Source organism: Glycine soja, chromosome 10 (assembly GCF_004193775.1).
Source record: "Glycine soja cultivar W05 chromosome 10, ASM419377v2, whole genome shotgun sequence".
NCBI classification, from domain to species: domain Eukaryota; kingdom Viridiplantae; phylum Streptophyta; class Magnoliopsida; order Fabales; family Fabaceae; genus Glycine; species Glycine soja.
In genome coordinates, this window is record NC_041011.1 from 33,841,866 (window position 1) to 33,859,907 (window position 18,042).

Sequence of the window (18,042 nt, forward strand, 5' to 3'; positions counted from 1 at the left end):
TGTTGATTTTTGCATGAATCTCTGAATACTGAATGAATGCATGATTTTTGAAATGATAAAGGTCGTGATTGATTGAATTAGCCACTTAGTCAAATAGCTTACCATGTTCTTGAATGATGAATCCTTTGCACCCATTTTGAGCCCAAATCTAATTGATTGAGTTGAACCCTAAGTCTATTGAATTATAATCTCCATCTACCTTTCTTTAGGTTGTAGGAGAGCATTATGGTTCAAGGAAAATTTGTCCCAAATTTGGGGGAAGGTATTGGGTGATGATAATTGTGGTAAGATAAGCAACAACCATAGGAAAGTTGTATAAAGAAGCAATAAGTAAAAACTGCTAAAAAAAGAGAGAAAATGAAATTTTAAGAATAAGCAAAATCTATGTGTGTTGTTGCTTAAGCTAAGTGCCTTATATAATTGTGGCAGTTCAATAGAAGCTGGGAATAAAAAGGAAAAGGTAATCTAAGGATGAATGCTCTCCTAGAACCTAAGTTTTTGCATCCTAGAAAAACCACAAATTGTTTGTAGCCCAGCCTCATTACAAGCCAAGAAAGTCCTTTAGATTCAATTTGTGTGCTTGTGATTGTATGGCATGAGTATAAATGCAAAAGTTGAGACTTGTGTTGGTTGTTAATTTGAAGAATTACCTTAAACATTTGTGCTTATCAGAGAAACAGTGACTGTGAGGAATAGGCTTGATGAACTTTCCTTGATACCTGTCTTACTTGCTAGCTTATTTCATTTGTGCTGCTTAATGATCATGTTCATATCTTTGAAATTCTACATATCTTTATGAAGGGTTGTTGGTTGAAATATTGCTTGCCACTTATGTTCATATGATTGAATGTTTTGGAACAAACACACTTTTGAGTAACCACTGTGAGTTCAGTCACTTAAGGACAAGTAAACTGTTATTTCTTTACTTAAGGAAAAGCAAAACTGTAAATTTGGGAGAGTTTGTTACTCGTTATTTACGACTAACTTTTGTATTGAATAGTTTCATAAAATTAGCATCTTTCCTCCAATTTATGGTTCTTTTGTAGGAATTGTACATATTTTCATGTTTAGTTTGATTTTATATAGTAGATACTCGCATTTTGTGAATTAATGTTGAAACCACTTCAGTTTTAGGCTAAAAGAAGAAAAGGTTCAAGTAGCTGGTGTCTCACTAAGCGAGGCACATGCGCTTAGCAAGTGACATCCGCTAAGCGAGGCATGCAGCTCGCTTAGCGTGCTAGGAAATCCTAGAAAAGGATCAGTCAGAGATGTGCTCGCCCAGCATGCCGCAAGCTCACCCAGTGAGTCGTTTGTCTCTTCCCGCACTAAGCGTGCCCAGCTCGCTAAGCCAAATTTCACTTACTCTTGCTCAGTGAGCCAATCTCGCTAAGCGAGCCTTCATAAGCTAAATTGTCAAAGTAGCCTTTAAAACATTGAAGTTGGTAGAAACTAAAGGAGGAGTCAAAAAATAAAGTCAAGAAAGAAGCTAGAGCGACACAAACGAACCACCAAGAGAGTTTAGGTTAGAGGAGTGAGATTAGGGTTCTAGAGGTTGAAGGAGATATCCTCAACCCTTCCTAGCCATTTTTCTTCACTCAAAATCTGTTCTTTTTTGTATTGAAAGCTCATTACTTGTAATGGAAGGCTAAAACTCTTGGTTGGGAAGTTCTGCTGAACCCTTGATGTAACATTCTTTTACTATCTATTTAATGTTGTTTTTATGCATTCATTGCTTCTATCCATGCTTATTTTTACATGCTTGTGGCTTGATCACCCATTTGTATGTGTAGTTAGGATTTTTAGCATTCGAAAGTGCTTTAAAGGCTTAGAACTTGATAGAGCAAGCTAGAAAATTGTATGTCTAGGAATGGAGTGCAGCGATCTAGTCCATATTATGCTATAGACTTAATGCAACTCTTTTAGGTTGAGTTTGTTGAGGGATCAAGGATGAGGTTTAAAGAGAGTTAGGCCCATTCACTTAAGGGATCTTGGTTTGGGTAATTTCTCAGCATAAGAACACTAGGATAACATTAAATAGAGAAAAACACATAACAACATCAAGGAAAATTCAGTAGAATGATCCAACGCTTTTTACTTCTCAAATCTTTAGATATTTAGTTTATAATTAAATAGATTTTTAGAACAAAAGCCCAACTTGATATTTACTTATTTTCAGTTTATACAAATGTTTGCACACTGAATATACATTTTCTGAGTGAAACAAATTCCTTGTGGACTCGACACTTTGTCTTATTGTTTTAAGATATTACTTATGCGACTCGGTACACTTGTCGAATAACATCGCGAACAAGTTTTCAGCGTAATAGCCTTTCACCATTCTTACGCCTACTGGTCAGAAGTTGATCCCACCAAATACTAGCATAATCGGTGAATTCAACAACAACTAGTTTAACCTTTTTCTCCTTAGAAGAATTATCGCAATCAAACACATGTTCAACCTTTCTCTCCCATTCCAAATACAATTCAGGATCATTTTTACCTTTAAACGTAGGGATTGTCATCTTAATGCTCCCCAAATGAGTATCTCTTCTTGGTTCGCCCCTTTGCCTTCTTCCATGACTTCTTACATCAGAATACTCCTCTTCCTCTTCTTCTTCTGAATTTGATTGTCTACGACTTCTAGATCGGAATGGAGATTGCAAGCTATCCAATCTTATGTTTAAAGCTTGAAATTGTTCATTAGCAGCTTTAACAAAACAACTTGAGATCCACTCCTTCTTCTCCACTCATGATTAAGATTGCTACAAGAATTGTGTTAGAAGTGATCGTAAATGGACAAATAAATATCCTCACACAAATACTCTTTCACATGTTTACACTTAATAATTAATTTTTTTCACTCGTGTTTCACTCTTTTTTGGCAATTTCCCTTTGATAGTCTCATCACTCTTGCCTTTTACCACTCAACTTCTCCTTCTCCTTATGAGCTCTTAATTAAGAACCTTTGGGGTTGATTATACATGACAAGACACAACAAGGGATCAAATCAATGAGAACTTAGTGAATAAGAACAAACAAAGGACAAGGAATAAGGGATTTAAGAAAGGTGTTTGTTTTTCTTTCTCTGCACTTTTTTTCCAGAAAATTCAAATTTGAATGCAAATACGTGATTAGGCATATCTAAATCTAGATGATAACGAAATTTTGATTCCAAATTTGAAAATCAAATTCAAATCCTAACAACTTCAATATCCAAATCTGGATTGCAACAGATTTTTGGCTCCAAATTTGAAAAACAAATTTAGATCCTAACAACTTTAATTATCCAAATATTGATTGTATCAAGCAACTTTAATTATCCAAATATGGATTGTAACATAATTTTGGCTCCAAAATTGAAATTGGATTTTTTTGCACAAATTTTTGATAATATATATAAAAAAAGAAGACAAAAAGATATTGATACTAGATAGAGTTCAGAAAAGAAAGATAGACTCAAAGAAATAAAACAAAGGAAGACGAAACAATAATATAGAATTAAATAAAAGGAAAAGAACAAACAAAGGAGGAAACACAGAAGAAGAAAGAAAACACAAAGGATAGATAACATTGGATTTCAAGAATCGAAGCTCTGATATCAAATGATAAGAGAACACTTAGGATCGTCTTAAAAACATGTATAAAAAGAAAGGAACTTGACCCTAACCACAACCTACCGGTAGAACCAAAGTTATCAAAAGGAGCATGGCCTTAATCCTGACCTGTCAGTAGAACCAACACTATCATTTCTTACCCCAAGAACAAAGGAAAAGCTCTCACAATATAGAAACTCTCAAATTTCATTAATCTTCCAAATCTGCCAACAACTAATCTAATCTATTTATACTCCTACTAATAATCCTAATTTAGACCTAAGGCCCAATAACTAATCTAATAATTAAAAGACTTTAAAATAACAATAAAAGGTTGTGTATGTTGGGCTTAATTATTATCTAATCAGCCCAATATTAATAGTTCACCAAAATTGATCAACTCAACCCATGAATGATGCTTGTCTTGTAAATTGGGCTTCCCAAAGTGGTTCTTCAAGTTGGCCTCAAAATATCTTCATCAATTTGTAGGAGAGTGACCCAATTAGGTGCAACCCTTAATTCACATTGGTCTTCTTTCTTTTTTATCTTTAGAATCAGGCCTTGCAATGCTTGATTCATTCTCTTAGTCTTGGACCATGTCATAGGACCTCCAATCCCCGATAAAGGATCATTAGACGGGCTGGTTGCACCTCCACCACGAGCAGTGGGATTTTTGTGAATAAAATTTCATTTTTAACATCGTTTTTCTAAAACCAATGTTAACAGGGTGATTTTCACATCGGTTATTTTAATAATCGATGTTGTCTAAGCACTCACAACATTGATTTTTAAAAAATCGATGTTAACAAAGAGATTTTAACTTTAGTTATTTAAAAATTGATGTTGTTTAAGCACTCACAACATTGGTTTTTTAAAAAATAATGTTAACAGGGTGATTTTAACATAAAGAAAACCCTAATAGTAGCACACGCACTACCTAAAAAACAAACATAATCCTTCAAAGTCGTCATTTTCTCTCTCCTCGTTCACATCTTCACCCTACACTGGCGTTGTCCGCCCAGTCGTCTTTATGTCTATCCGCGTCAATGACGAGTACATCATCAAAGGCTTCTCCTCAACCTCGGCGGCATCAACATCATTCTGCTCAACCTCGCCCTCAATCGCAACCGCATGAAATTCATGAAGGTTTCCTATGTCTTCGTCGGAGTCTCCTCCGTTGTGCTAGCTTATGTCATAAGCATGCTCTTCATCCACGATTTAAGAGCAAAAATCATGCAATTCACAAAGTGTTGATCTAGATTAAGCTATAAGCTTGTTAGGATCTCCGTGGCGGCATCAAATTTGCCTTCTGAAATTGCAATTGTGGCCCCCATTAGGGACTATTTGGAACTGATGGATTCTACGGAGGTGTTAGACAACATCGTAGAGGAAGTGGGAGACAAAGATGCAGGTTTTTGCGAAGTGATTAGGTTTGGTATTGTGTGTGACCATTCAGAAGTAGTGGTGGTGGTAATGACTGAAACGACATCATCTTCATTGTCTTCTAGAAGTTGCTTTTTTAGCTCCTGGAGACGGAGGTCTATTTGTTTCTCTTCCACCCCTGCTAATTTATTCATCTTTAGATATTCTTAATTGTGTTGTGTGATGCACTTTGTGTGTGCTTGGTTTCACAATGGACATCATCATAATTGATTTTACTTCCAGTCTAATGTTATTGTAGTAGAAAAGGATGCCTTTGGTGTTGTCTTTTTACTACTGTATGTGTTGGTGTGGCCTTGCAGGTTAGAGTTGATATTTATAATTTGAGTTTTCAATAATATTATTTTTGGATTGAATGTGAAGAACATATTTTTTATTAAAAAATGTTTCCAAAATTCATATATGTGTTGTAGTTCAAAAAAAGGGGTATATGGATTTGCAAGAAGTTGCAAAAGGATTCAAGTTGTGCTTCACCCTGCACCTGGGCTGCTTCTGATCCATCTTTATTTTTGGTTCGAGGAGAAAATTATTTACAAGACCATCAAAAGGAAGGATCACTTCTTTGACACACAAAATATAATAATTAAGACCAGGCATCACTTTAATATAATTAAGAATACAAAAATATTTAAGAAATTTATTTATTTTTCTAATGCATGTACAACTTATAAAAATAAGAATAAATATTGTTGTTACTAGCTATTGCATATGCTGAAATTATTATTTTTTTATCGAAATTGCAACTATTAAAATTCTATTTGAAATATACTATGCCATGGTATAAATCCTATTTGGTTAAGGAAGTGTGAGTTTTTGGTGTTGGGCGGTTGAGGGTTGTTTGGTTTTTCTTGTGATCCAGAATTGTGGACCTTGGTTATAAACATGTTCAACCACATGTGTACTTGTCTCAAAAGATGTATTAATTTGAGTGTGTTGCAGCATGATCATGTTGTTCATGGCTTCCCAAACACTACACAGGTCTCCAAGGCTATATTGTAATAGTATTTTTAAAGCGAATGAACAGATTCAACCTTGCATATGAAATACACAAAAAATAATAAACAAATACAAGTATTTGAATCCATTAAGTCCTAAAGCCTAATAAAAAAATGACAATTTTCATACCTATTTATTGTTGTGTTTCCTAAGTGCATCATCTTATTCATCTAGGCTTTAACAAATTTTTCTTTGTGGGGAATTATCCATGTTTGGTTGACATAGTAAACAAACATTGGCCATAGGGAACAAGCAATTTCACACTTCTTAAGGCAATCATCAAACTGATCCACGAAAGGACAATCACCTAAACTCCCTCAGGCATCCATCACATAATCTCATGCATTTTTTTACCAACCAGGGATTTACATTTTGCCTTGACATTCTTGACAATGTGAAACCTATACAAGTTGGTACACTTAGGGAATACAATTTTCACTGCATTCATCAATGCTAGGTCTCTGTCAGTAACAATAACTCCAAGGAGGGCATTACGTCTTAGAAAAAGACCTTAAAATTGTTATAGAGCCCAAACCATATTATTTAGATGTTCTCCCTCCAAATAAGCAAAATCAGCAAAGAATTTCATCCCCGTTGGTGTCACACAAACAAAGTCAAGAAACGGGAGCCTGTACTTGTTTGTTTTGTATGTACTATCTATCAAAAATACCAAATTACAGGCATTGCATAACTTCACTGCTTCAAGATGACACTCGAAGACATCACGTACAACATCTGCATCCTTTAATCTATGTCAATGAATATACTGATCTCGTTCAAGAAGCTTCATTAGTTGTTGCATTTCAATATCACTACCTCTTATGGAAGAATGGTATGCACTTGCATTGTATATTTGTTTGATTGTTGTATAACTATTGGCATTGTGCTCCTTCAAAGTTAGCAGAATATTTCTTGGTTTCACCATTGACTTTGTCATATCAACAATAATTATTTTTCATCCTTAGTCAATCGACCAGCATACAGATGTCCAACTAATGGCTTTGTCATTTCATGATTGTGACTCTCACACATTAACTTCACCATTCATCCTTGGTCTTCAACCACTAGTTTCCCACGAAGCTTAAAGGGACACCCACATTTCCTATTGTCAGTATCTCTTCTTACAAAATCTTTCTTCCTATACCTATACTGACCACTCCCTTCACAATCAATTAAGACAAATGAAGTTCTTCCTCTCATACCAGTGTTTGTGTCTGACCTTATAATCACAGTCACAAATCCAATTTCATAAGCAACAGATCGAGCTCAATGCAGAACATCATCTCGGGTAACAAACACCTACAATGCAATTCACACAAGTTTTGTCTTCAAGGAACATTCATTTAATTACTTTAATAACAATAAGTCATATTAATACCAGAGAAGTATTGAACGCATCAGAACAATCAACATGTTCTTCATTCACACTAGCTTCGTCTTCATTTTGTTCATTCATATCAACTTCTTCAGACATTATAATGTCATACATCTATTGATCTTCGTTTATCTTAACAAGACATTCAAAAATTTCAATCACAAACAAACGACCCCAAACCGCACCATACATATACTATCAAACAAAACCCTAGGTAATTTTTTTACTGCACATAATATTATAAAACATTAAAATTGATAACCCTATATATTAAAAACCAGTAATATCAAATTTTTCTACTTAAAATTGATAACCATATAATAGATAAAAAAATTATAACCTAACCATATGTACTAAAATAACTTATATTATTCAACTTAATTCTAATTCATGAAATTATAACCACCAAAAACAATCAATTTTAGACCACAACAACTCAAATAAATTATACATAAATTATAAGTGTAAATTATTTTACAATTAATATCATTTCCAAAATTTAAAAACAAATACTTACAAATTAATTATCAAACTACACTTCAAATAAACAAATAATTTTTTTACACATTCATTTTTATAACAATCATATTAATATATTTATAATTTAATAAAATTTTAAAAATTAAATATTTCTTTTAATTAAAAAATATTAAAAATCCGTATAACTCATACGGATTAACTAGTCCCTTATGAGTTATACGGATTATTCAATCTGTATAACTTATACGGATTGACAATCTGTAAGTTATATAAAAACTTATGGATTAACAAATCTGTATGTTTTATATAACTTATAAATTCTTTAATCCGTATTTTACGCAAGAAAAACAAAACAAATAATGTACCTCCATTAACAACCAAACCAATCACCGCCACAACCACCACCGACGTACCTTCGTAAAACTTACACCTCGATCGAAGCGACACAATGGACCTCTCACGACAGTGAAAAAACCAGAAGAAACTGAGAAAAGGAACAAATAAATGCGCTACTATAAAAAAAGTAACTTAAAAGGAAGAAGAAAACACTTAAGGGCATTTTTGAAATTTTCTTTATTGTTGGATGCACAAGTAATATGTTTGGTGCACCTAGCAACACCTCAAAGATATACATCCCGTCCAGCATCCAAAGCCCTAGTTTGCTACTAGGTTTGCTTCCCAAAACAAATTACAAATGTTTACAAGAAATGATGTGATCCTATCTCGCCATTTCAACCACCTTGTTTGCCAGTGAGTAGCAAGACTGAGTCCTATATTTTGAGTGTTGGGAGAAACATTCCGAAAGATGAAGCTACTGCACACGAACCAGATTGCATCCAAAATAACCATAAACAAGATGCTCTAGTCATTCCCTACAATGCCAGGCTTGGAGAGATTGTCATGTAGCCAATGAATCAAATCCTACGAGTCAAAGGAGTACTGTTAGGTGCACCCAGCATTATTGCTGGTGCACCCAGCACTAACCGCGAAAAGACAAAAATACCCCTTACGGATCAACTTGATCCGTAAGTCTTTTACGGATCAAGTTAATCCGTAAGTTAATTTTTAAGACTTATGGATCAAGTTGATCCGTAAGTTTTTTACGGATCAAATTGATTCGTAAGCCTTAAAAATCAACTTACGGATCAACTTGATCCGTAAGGGGAGAAATTAGCAGGGACAATTTTACCATTTTTAAAGAATGTTGGATGCACCTAACAATACTCGAGTCAAAGCCAACGATATCGTGACCTACCAATAACTGAAACTACAATCCCGAATTAGGGCATGCAACGTATCTTCAATCTCATGCATGCACAAGGAACAAAAGGGATAAGAAGCAAGATGCTTCCTAACTCTTTCAGGATTGGTTTAAAAGGCTGTTTCGCCATTTAACTTTTGTGATTTAGGTATTAATAATTTTTTCTTTTACAGTTCCTAGTAATCGATTATGATTTGTTGATATATAAATGTATGAGGAATCACCAACATTATTACTTTGGTATATTTCTCTCAAAATAATTTTACTCTGGTATATAAAAGCAAAACAAAAAATGTGAAAGAGTTATATTCCATGCAAAGCCAATGAAATCAATGCAATAATAATCGGGGAAAAAATATGGATATGAAAGTGTAAATTTTGGTATAGAAAAGCAAAAAGAACCCCAAACGGTTTTAATCCCATATAAACCTATGGAAATCGATACTATAATAATAGAAAAAATATGAATTAGGAACGTTATTTCACTGGTTTCATTTGTGCATTATTTCCCCCTTCAAGGTAATCACATTAATCAATTCTAATTTGATAAGTAAAAATCTCAATATAAAAGCAGAAAGAATCTGTATTATATTTTTAATCCCTGAACTTTTCTTGTTTTTTTTATTTTTAGTTCTTAAACAAAAAGTTGAGTAGTCTTGTTCACTAAACTTTTGCTCTGTTTTTTGTTTAGTCTTTGTCGTCTATTCCTTCTGTTATCTGATGGTGTTGCAACAGCTGGCAAATACACTGTGGATACATGGCAAATCTGATGAGGTATTTTCCAGAGTGAATATTTTTAATTGACTAATATTAATACATAATTAACCCTTTACGTATTTTAAAAGAGTTAATAAAAAAACTAAAATCAGGCAAGTGCTTGGGTTGACGCTCATTCATTTCCCAAATTAGATTGAAATCAGAAACCGTAGATGTTTCTGAGAAGAGCAATTTTGAATCTTCTCCCTAACCTTCAACGAAAACGCCGTAATCATTCTAGTTAGACAATCCAATTTAATACATATATAACTAAAGCAATGATTCACCACGAATGTAATTGAAACATCCAGTTCTCAAGAATGGAAGATTCATCAAGTACACTTCATAGAAAATTACTAAGAGTTTGACTCTAGAACCTGACATTAAAGAAGTCCACAGTGCTAGGACTATTTGAAAACCTTCGCTCTAATCCTGCAAGAAAATAAAATGAAAAGTGAAGCATCGCTTACAATAATACTACCGCATGAAAACAGATAAAAAAATAATGGTGTGAAATATGAACAGATCAACAGAAGGAAAAATGACTAGAGACACTTTATGGGAGGACATAACATATACGCTATTTATGGTCATGGAGTAGAGTAGCACTTTTAAGTTATATCTTGAAAATATAGTTCAAATATTTTAATGGATAACCGGTACTATGTTAGTTTTCCTTTGTGTGCATCATTAAGTTGCACATAAAATAGTGCTAACTCTATATGCAAACATAAAATACACAATTCTACAGCTGTTCTCATGCATAATTTTATCGTTAAATGCCACTTAACTGATTATTATCTATAATTTAAATGGTAAAAAATATTTACAGTAAGGAGAGCATATAATGCAAATACCATTTTTCTATATTACATCATACTCATAGATGTGTTGGACTCAGGTAAACAAAATAGCAAGAAATGAGGACTCAATCAGGCTATGGCCTGAAACAGCCATTGGGGGGGTATTGAGATTGAGGTGAAAGACAGCAGGCATGGCCTGAAATGGCCTAAGGCCTCATGGTTGCTGGCAATGGTGAGCACTGGCCAGAGATGCAATGTCAGTTGTCATGTGGCTGGACAAGTGAGCCAGGCCAAACAAAGAGAAATAATGGGAAACAAGAATCTGAAACGAGGAAGTCCATAGACTCTGGAAATCGTAACAATATTCATTTTGATACATGTTAACTATTAGTTAGAACTAAAATTAAACAATGATTGAGTACATTGATCAGCAACTGTTTATATGTTCAAAAAAGTTCTGATATAATCATAGTTATAGCACAATAGATAACTTCTGGAAACAAACATATTAAATATGTATGATGGAGTAATAATGATTTGTCACAAAGATATAGAATTTAATGTTTTGATGGACACATGTCAATGTGGCCATATACCTGTTCCATTGAAGCAGAATCAGTATTTCTCTGCTCTTGTGTATCATTAGATTCTCCATCAGCTTGACCTCTATCGTCATGAATCATGTCCTCATGTTTTTCATCAACATTATCCAACAATAAATCTGCAGGAAGCTGGCCTGACTTCAATGCCTGCAATCATGTACACCGATTAGATGTACTGCATTATTACAGTCCTTTTCATAGTTAAGGTAATTAAATGAGGAGAGATCAGTTTACACCATCGTTGGATTGATCATGTCTATCATATAGCCCATATCTATAAAATCTTGCATTAATCCAAAATTATTATGCATTTCATCAATATACATAAAAATTAACATGATGTATATTTTTGAAATATATTAAAATAAGAACTATATAATTATATTATTCTTATAAATTGTTGTTCAACTTTTACAAACTGACACAAACTACCTAAGTAATGGTAAGAATTGTGTGTTACAACACTGAAAATGATAGCAACACTGCTATGGATGAAGTGTAGGACAACCAGCATGGGCACCAGCTGCGGAATATTCCACCACTTGTCCACTAATTCTGTTATTTGATTCTGTTATAACAGAAAGATATGCATTCTGTTATTTCTTTTCTTTTATTTGCTCAGTGGGGCAGCTGGACCTTGTTGGTAGCAGCCCTGTAGGCCTAGGATCATCTATAAATAAGGGAATTATGCAATGGGAATAGAGAGAAAATATATGGGAAATTTCCACTATAGCTTTTCCTTTATTATTTCTGCTTAGGATTAGAATCGTAGTTCCTAACAGAAAATCAATCCCTTCTCAATTTAAATTAGGAAGAGACAATAATTTTTAAGTTTGAAGATACAATATTATGAAACAAAAAAATAGCTAGAGAAGTATCATAAAAAGACTCCCAAAAGACCAAATGATAACAAATCTCAAAACAATTTCCCTCCTTATTTCTCAAACCACAAAAGAAAACCAAGAGGAACTCCTCATTTTAAGACAAACCAAATCCAATCTACCCCACATGACAAATAATCCAATCTACATGTTCTATGCCAGCCAGCAATTAGCAAGTGTTAACAGAAAAACAGAGAATATGGCAGTAGTTCTAAGCTCCAATGACACAAGAGACATTTCATGGGAGAGTCTCCCATCAGATCATCCCTCTAACAGCAGGTCATTAGTTATAAATTATCCTATCATATTGTTTACAGTAATTTCAATATCATGTTAAGCATGAGTATGACACAGAAACATTAAAATCCATTAAACAATTATCTAATTTAGAAAAGCAAGCACCTTTTCAAGTCTAGCAACCTCTTCAAGAGTCTGAGAATTCACAATGGCAGCCTGCATAAAGCAGAAACATGTCAAACCATAAGTAACCAGAATTAGTTGCTTGATGTACCAACTTCTAAGAGAAGGTAACTCTGGTATATGAATACAGTCATTAGCTATAATGTAGAATGGAACTGATTTCTTAGCTGAAGATAATATCACAAGAGCATGTAAGGTGATCTCTATCAGAAAATGATTTAGCAATAAAAAAATATCACATGGGCCAATGGGACAGCAGGTATATCTTACAGCATAATTCTAACTTGTAGGACAATGAGTTACACTTTCAACATTTCATCTAACACTTATGTGTTCAGGTGGATGGCATAAGGGTCAAGAGATGGCAATGTTGGTGGCTGGCTGTAGTTTGGTCCATTTGGCAGATGCAAAACAGAGTTATCTTCTCCAATGCACTTTTCAATGGCAACAAGTTGCTCGAGGATGCTATATTCTTAATGTGGACTTGGCTAAGAAACATGGAGAAAGATTTTACCATTCATTTTAATCAATGGTCAAGTCAAATTCGACAAGGATTTTTGTATTAGTAGGGGGTAGCTTTTCTTGAATTGCTAGCAGTTGTACTACTTATGTAGCCATATTTTGGTTCCTAATCAAACTGTAGCAGTTTCACTAAGGAACCATGTGTATGGTACTCTACTTATGTACATAGTACCTCTGGTACTTGTATCTATTCAGATATATATATATAATTTTTGCTGATCAAAAAAAAAAAAAAAGAGTTGGAGCCTGGTTAATTTAATTAACAAAAATATTATTTGGATATTCAGTGTATTTACATGTAAGAAACTAAGCATGATAAACTAAATCAATGTATTTTTCTTTACTGTTTAATGAATTAATACGGAGTAGAGCAACAGACATAGTAGGTCAGGTACTTTGGACAATGGTATTTAATAGGATTGATAGAAGGGACATGTTACATATTTGAAGTTAACATGACAATTTCTGGTTTAACCCACTTATTTTTGGACTACAGTGTGATCGAATAATCTCTTTGGAATCTTTGGTTATCACTGAGTGTGTCCTTCACTACTACATTAGACATGGGAATAGCTTCCAATGGTTTGCTGTAAAGTTGTGGGTAGAAGCAAGAAGGACATCTCATCTACAATTTTTAGCACACTATATCAAATGTATAAAAGGGAGAATGTATTAATTATAGATTATAGATCTGAACTGAGCATGAATGCATGATGGGTATGTCAGATGTTCAACCCTACAGTGATAAGCCTTAAATAAATTGATGACTTCAAGTATCATTGTACCTTAATAGCAATAATTTGCTCAGGTGTAGGAGCAACGACTTTGGGCATCTGTTGTTCCTCAATCACTTCAGAAACATTAGGAGTTTCACTTTTTGTGGGTGTCCTTTGAATTTCTTCTATAACTTCTTTTGAAGAAAACAAATTTTTGGCTTCCAACCGTTCCTATTAATTATTATTTATAAGAAACTATCAAATAAGGAAATATAATTGAAGGGAATGCATAATTGGAAATAAGAAATAAACCTAACTAGAGATAGAGCCCCTGATATGCACAGGCGGTTAGAGAAATTGAGAAAGAAAGAGAATAAAGAGAGATTAAAGTAAAAGAAAAAAAGTAAAAAACAGTGGGCCGTACTACATAAAATGGCACATGTGACAATAGCTGAAGAGACTTTATATTAGTATATAGATAATACACCACCATTCTCCTTTCTTTTCTAACATTACTACTTCACTAGATACATAAACCTTGCACCCAAGTTCTAGGTAGAATTTGAAGTCATTCAGTATACGAAAGCTTAAGCAAAGCAACAGCTAAAGCAGCCTGACAAAAAATTAGTCCATAGTCTACAGATATATATACTTATGCAGTAAATTTCCACATTTGGCCTTGGCATTCAGTGCCAACCACTGGCAGTTCTGCTTTTCAAGCTTAAAATGCTGAGTTATTACTTGAATGCAGACATTACCAGAACATCATATCTTTCATATTTCATTTCAAACAACAAGCTCAATTAAAGATACGTATGGGTAGAGGGAAAAAAGAACATTACCTTATTTTTCACTTTCTTGAAATCTAACACCCGTAGGGATTTCAGCTTGTTAATAACATAAAGCCTGTAATTTGGTTTCTTTGTAATATTGTTGTCCAGCAGACTAAGGAAGTGCAGCTTTGGAAGGGATGCTAAAGGATCAATTTCTACCAAGTTTACAATTCTGTTGTTTGTGAGAACTAGAGTGTGTAAATTTGGCAAGAACTCTGCAATACAAATGACAGTAAGATTTTGAGTAGCTTACAACTAGAAGGAAAGAGAGCACAAACATGAGAATGTGCAGTTCAAAGTTCAAACTGTACCTCCAATGTTGGGATTAATTCTAGTAATCCTGTTGTTGTTAATGAGCATTGTACCCAACCGGTTAAGATATGGTACATTTTCAAGTTTGACAATCTCATTGTCAGATAAGTCTATTGTGTCGAATTGGTCCTGCAGGAAAATCCATTGCAAATTTAAGAACACAAGGATGAATTTTTTTATAAATGAAGCACATATGAAGACAGAGTCATAACGATATATCCTTTCAAATATAAGGGGAAACTAAAAGGAAGGGAAGAAGATTAAATTGTGCACCTCAGTAGCACCCAAGTTCTCAATTACAGCTATCTTGTTGCCTCGAAGATCTAACTCACGCTCTTTAATCGCGTTGAAGAAATGAGGGCTTTTCCAGATCAAGTCAGCAGTGAGCCTCACCATGTCTTCTACCCACTCAGAGTACAAAAGGAACCGATAGATAGTAGAGACTGCAAGAATGGAACTTATCAAATTACAAAGCGTGCTTTGCTTTTACAAACCAAAAAATTTAATTTAATAACCACAGAAAGAATAGCCACTAGTTCTCTAAGAAATGGAAAAGAGAAAGAAAGAAAGTTAGCCCAAAACAACTCTTACAAGGTGGTTTTGCTGGTTTCCAGAGAGAGGCGGGTAATGAGGACTCAAACCTGTTGTTAAGTCATGGAAAAGGATAACACTGTCAATCATAAAGCAGCTTCAATAATTTGCTGCCCAAATTGTGTAACAATTTCAAAAATCAACTAGTAAATTACATCAATTCGACTCGAATTTTCATTGCATTAGTACCCTATTCAACTCTATCCCAACAAGGATGAAAATAGTTAATAGAAGGAAAATGAATACTAAGACATCGCAACTTAGAAATTCGTTCAACAGAAAATAAAGTGTACATGGTGATTACTAGACAAATGGGTAACCGAAAATCAAAACGCTTGAATCATTCTACCCAAGAATAAGAAATATGGTATTAATCTGCTACGAAATTGGGGATAAATCTAACAACCATAATCGTAGCCATTCAAAAGAAAATTGAAGTCTAATTTCCAAGCTATAATTTCGTGGATTGATTGCAGGAATGGGTTTTGCAGAATCTTACCGATTTGGTTTCTGAACGTTGCGTGCGTCTTTGAGAAGAACAGAAAGAGAGAACGAGAGAAGTAGAGTTCAAATGCTGCTGCGAGTGCGTGCGCGGTGCGTCTTTGACAAGCAACTAGTTGCCATCGTGGGCTGACCCTGACCCGCTTTTATTTAGGGCGGACAAAGGGCAATTGCTTCGTGCACCGGACACAAATTGTGCACCCAGCAATTTAAGTAATTTAAGTGAAGTGACAAAAATGTCCTTCACTTAAAAATTTAAAAATCCTTCTTCTCCTCTCCCTCACCCTACACACTGCTGCTGCGCCTCCTTCTTCGTCATCTTTGCTTCCTCTTCTCGCACCGTCTACACCCCAACTTTGATCGTTGCCGCCACTGCCTATCGTCGGAGTGCCTTCCTTTTCTTCTTTTACGTTTTGATCCTATGTTTGAGGGGTTCATTTTTTGAATTGGAATGTGTATATTGTATATAGATTATACGGATTAATAATTCGTATAATCCATACAGATTGTGGATCATACGAATTGTTAATTTGTATTGACTATAAAGATTGTTAATCTGTATAATTCATATGGACTGTTAATCCGTATGAATTATATAAATTTCCAATCCGTATAAATTTTTTATTTTTTAAATTAATATTTAATTAAACAAAAATTGAATAAAAAAATTAATTAAAAATAAATTTATATTTTTGTTGCAAAAATATTTTTTTAATAAATAAATATTATTCTATATTTTTTGTGCTTTTATTTAATTAATTATATTTGCGTTGGTTTTTAATAAATAATTTAAGAATTTTGTTTATTTACACACATACACATATATACACATATACTATATAAATAGTGGTTGGAAGTATAAAATTAAAATTTCTTCATTTGTTTAAAAATAATGTTAAAGGTATTGAAATTGAAATAGTCATTTATTAGAAATTAAAAAAATTATACTTAGATTTTGGTCATTAATTTAAGTTTATTAGAATTAGTGATGTGAAGTCTATAAATTTGAAAAAATAATTTCCATATTCATTTATGAATATATAAAGTAATAAAAAAGTTATTTAAAAAATAATAAATTTTTTATTTATGAATTATTAAATAGTAATTGATTAACGTATTATTTGAAAGATGACATTAATTGTTATTACTATTTAATTTTGCATATTATGATTAGAACCAGACGATTGCGTCAGACTTTAGGCATGGTTATAAAAAGAGTCTTAGGAATAAAAGTTAGTGGTGATGCGAATTAAGCCCCTTAGCGGCGAAGGCTGACAGCATCTGCACGTAGGCATCGGGCAGTTGCACCTGTTGTTGAGGATGTTGAGCATGTGAATCATGTAGCTAATGAGGTCCATAAACAGCCTTAGGAGACAGTTGTTGATGATGTAGTTGTTGATGCCGAGGGTTTTCCAAACGGACCCCATGATATATCAGTTTTGATGGACTATGTTCATCATGTGGCAATCACAGTTTGAAATCGAGAGGTATTTAATTTTTAAAATAAATAATATTTTCATAACCATTTATTATTCAAGTTGACATGATTTAAACTTTTATTTTCAGGAATGTCCTGAGTTGAAGTTGTCCTCCCATGGAAGGAAGGTTAAGAAATTTGGCAGGCCTGCTCCAGAGATTGAAGGCTTAGTGGCTGCCACAGGATTAAGTCATCTAATTGCATGTTCCTTAGAACTGGAGACAGGGGACTTATATTTGCTTTTGTGGAGAGGTGGCATAAGGAAACTAATAGTTTCCATCTTTCGGTAGAGAGGTCATTATCACCCTGGATGATGTGGCATTGTTGCTACATTTGCCTATTATAGGCCCCTTCCATAGCTTTGAGGCTCTTCATGTAGACCAAGTCGTGGACTTGTTAGTTGACTTGCTTGAAGTCAGTTTAGAAGAAGAAAGAGTTGAGACATTGCAATGCCATGGGACATATGTTCGGCTATCCTAGTTG

The 18,042-nt window shown here is 33.9% G+C and overlaps 1 protein-coding gene across 1 annotated transcript; it reads right to left on the bottom strand.

Moving 5' to 3' along the window:
* Positions 1 to 10,022: 10,022 nt before the first annotated feature.
* Positions 10,023 to 16,228, bottom strand: LOC114369203 (U2 small nuclear ribonucleoprotein A'-like). Its single transcript, XM_028326398.1, has 9 exons — positions 16,081 to 16,228; positions 15,582 to 15,631; positions 15,264 to 15,433; positions 14,990 to 15,119; positions 14,688 to 14,893; positions 13,915 to 14,076; positions 12,590 to 12,640; positions 11,301 to 11,453; positions 10,023 to 10,333 (listed from the first exon to the last, which is right to left on the bottom strand). Exons 3-9 carry the CDS (start codon positions 15,384 to 15,386, stop codon positions 10,328 to 10,330), a joined length of 831 nt encoding a protein of 276 aa, XP_028182199.1. The 5' UTR covers positions 15,387 to 15,433; positions 15,582 to 15,631; positions 16,081 to 16,228; the 3' UTR covers positions 10,023 to 10,327.
* Between the last annotated feature and the right edge of the window lie 1,814 nt (positions 16,229 to 18,042).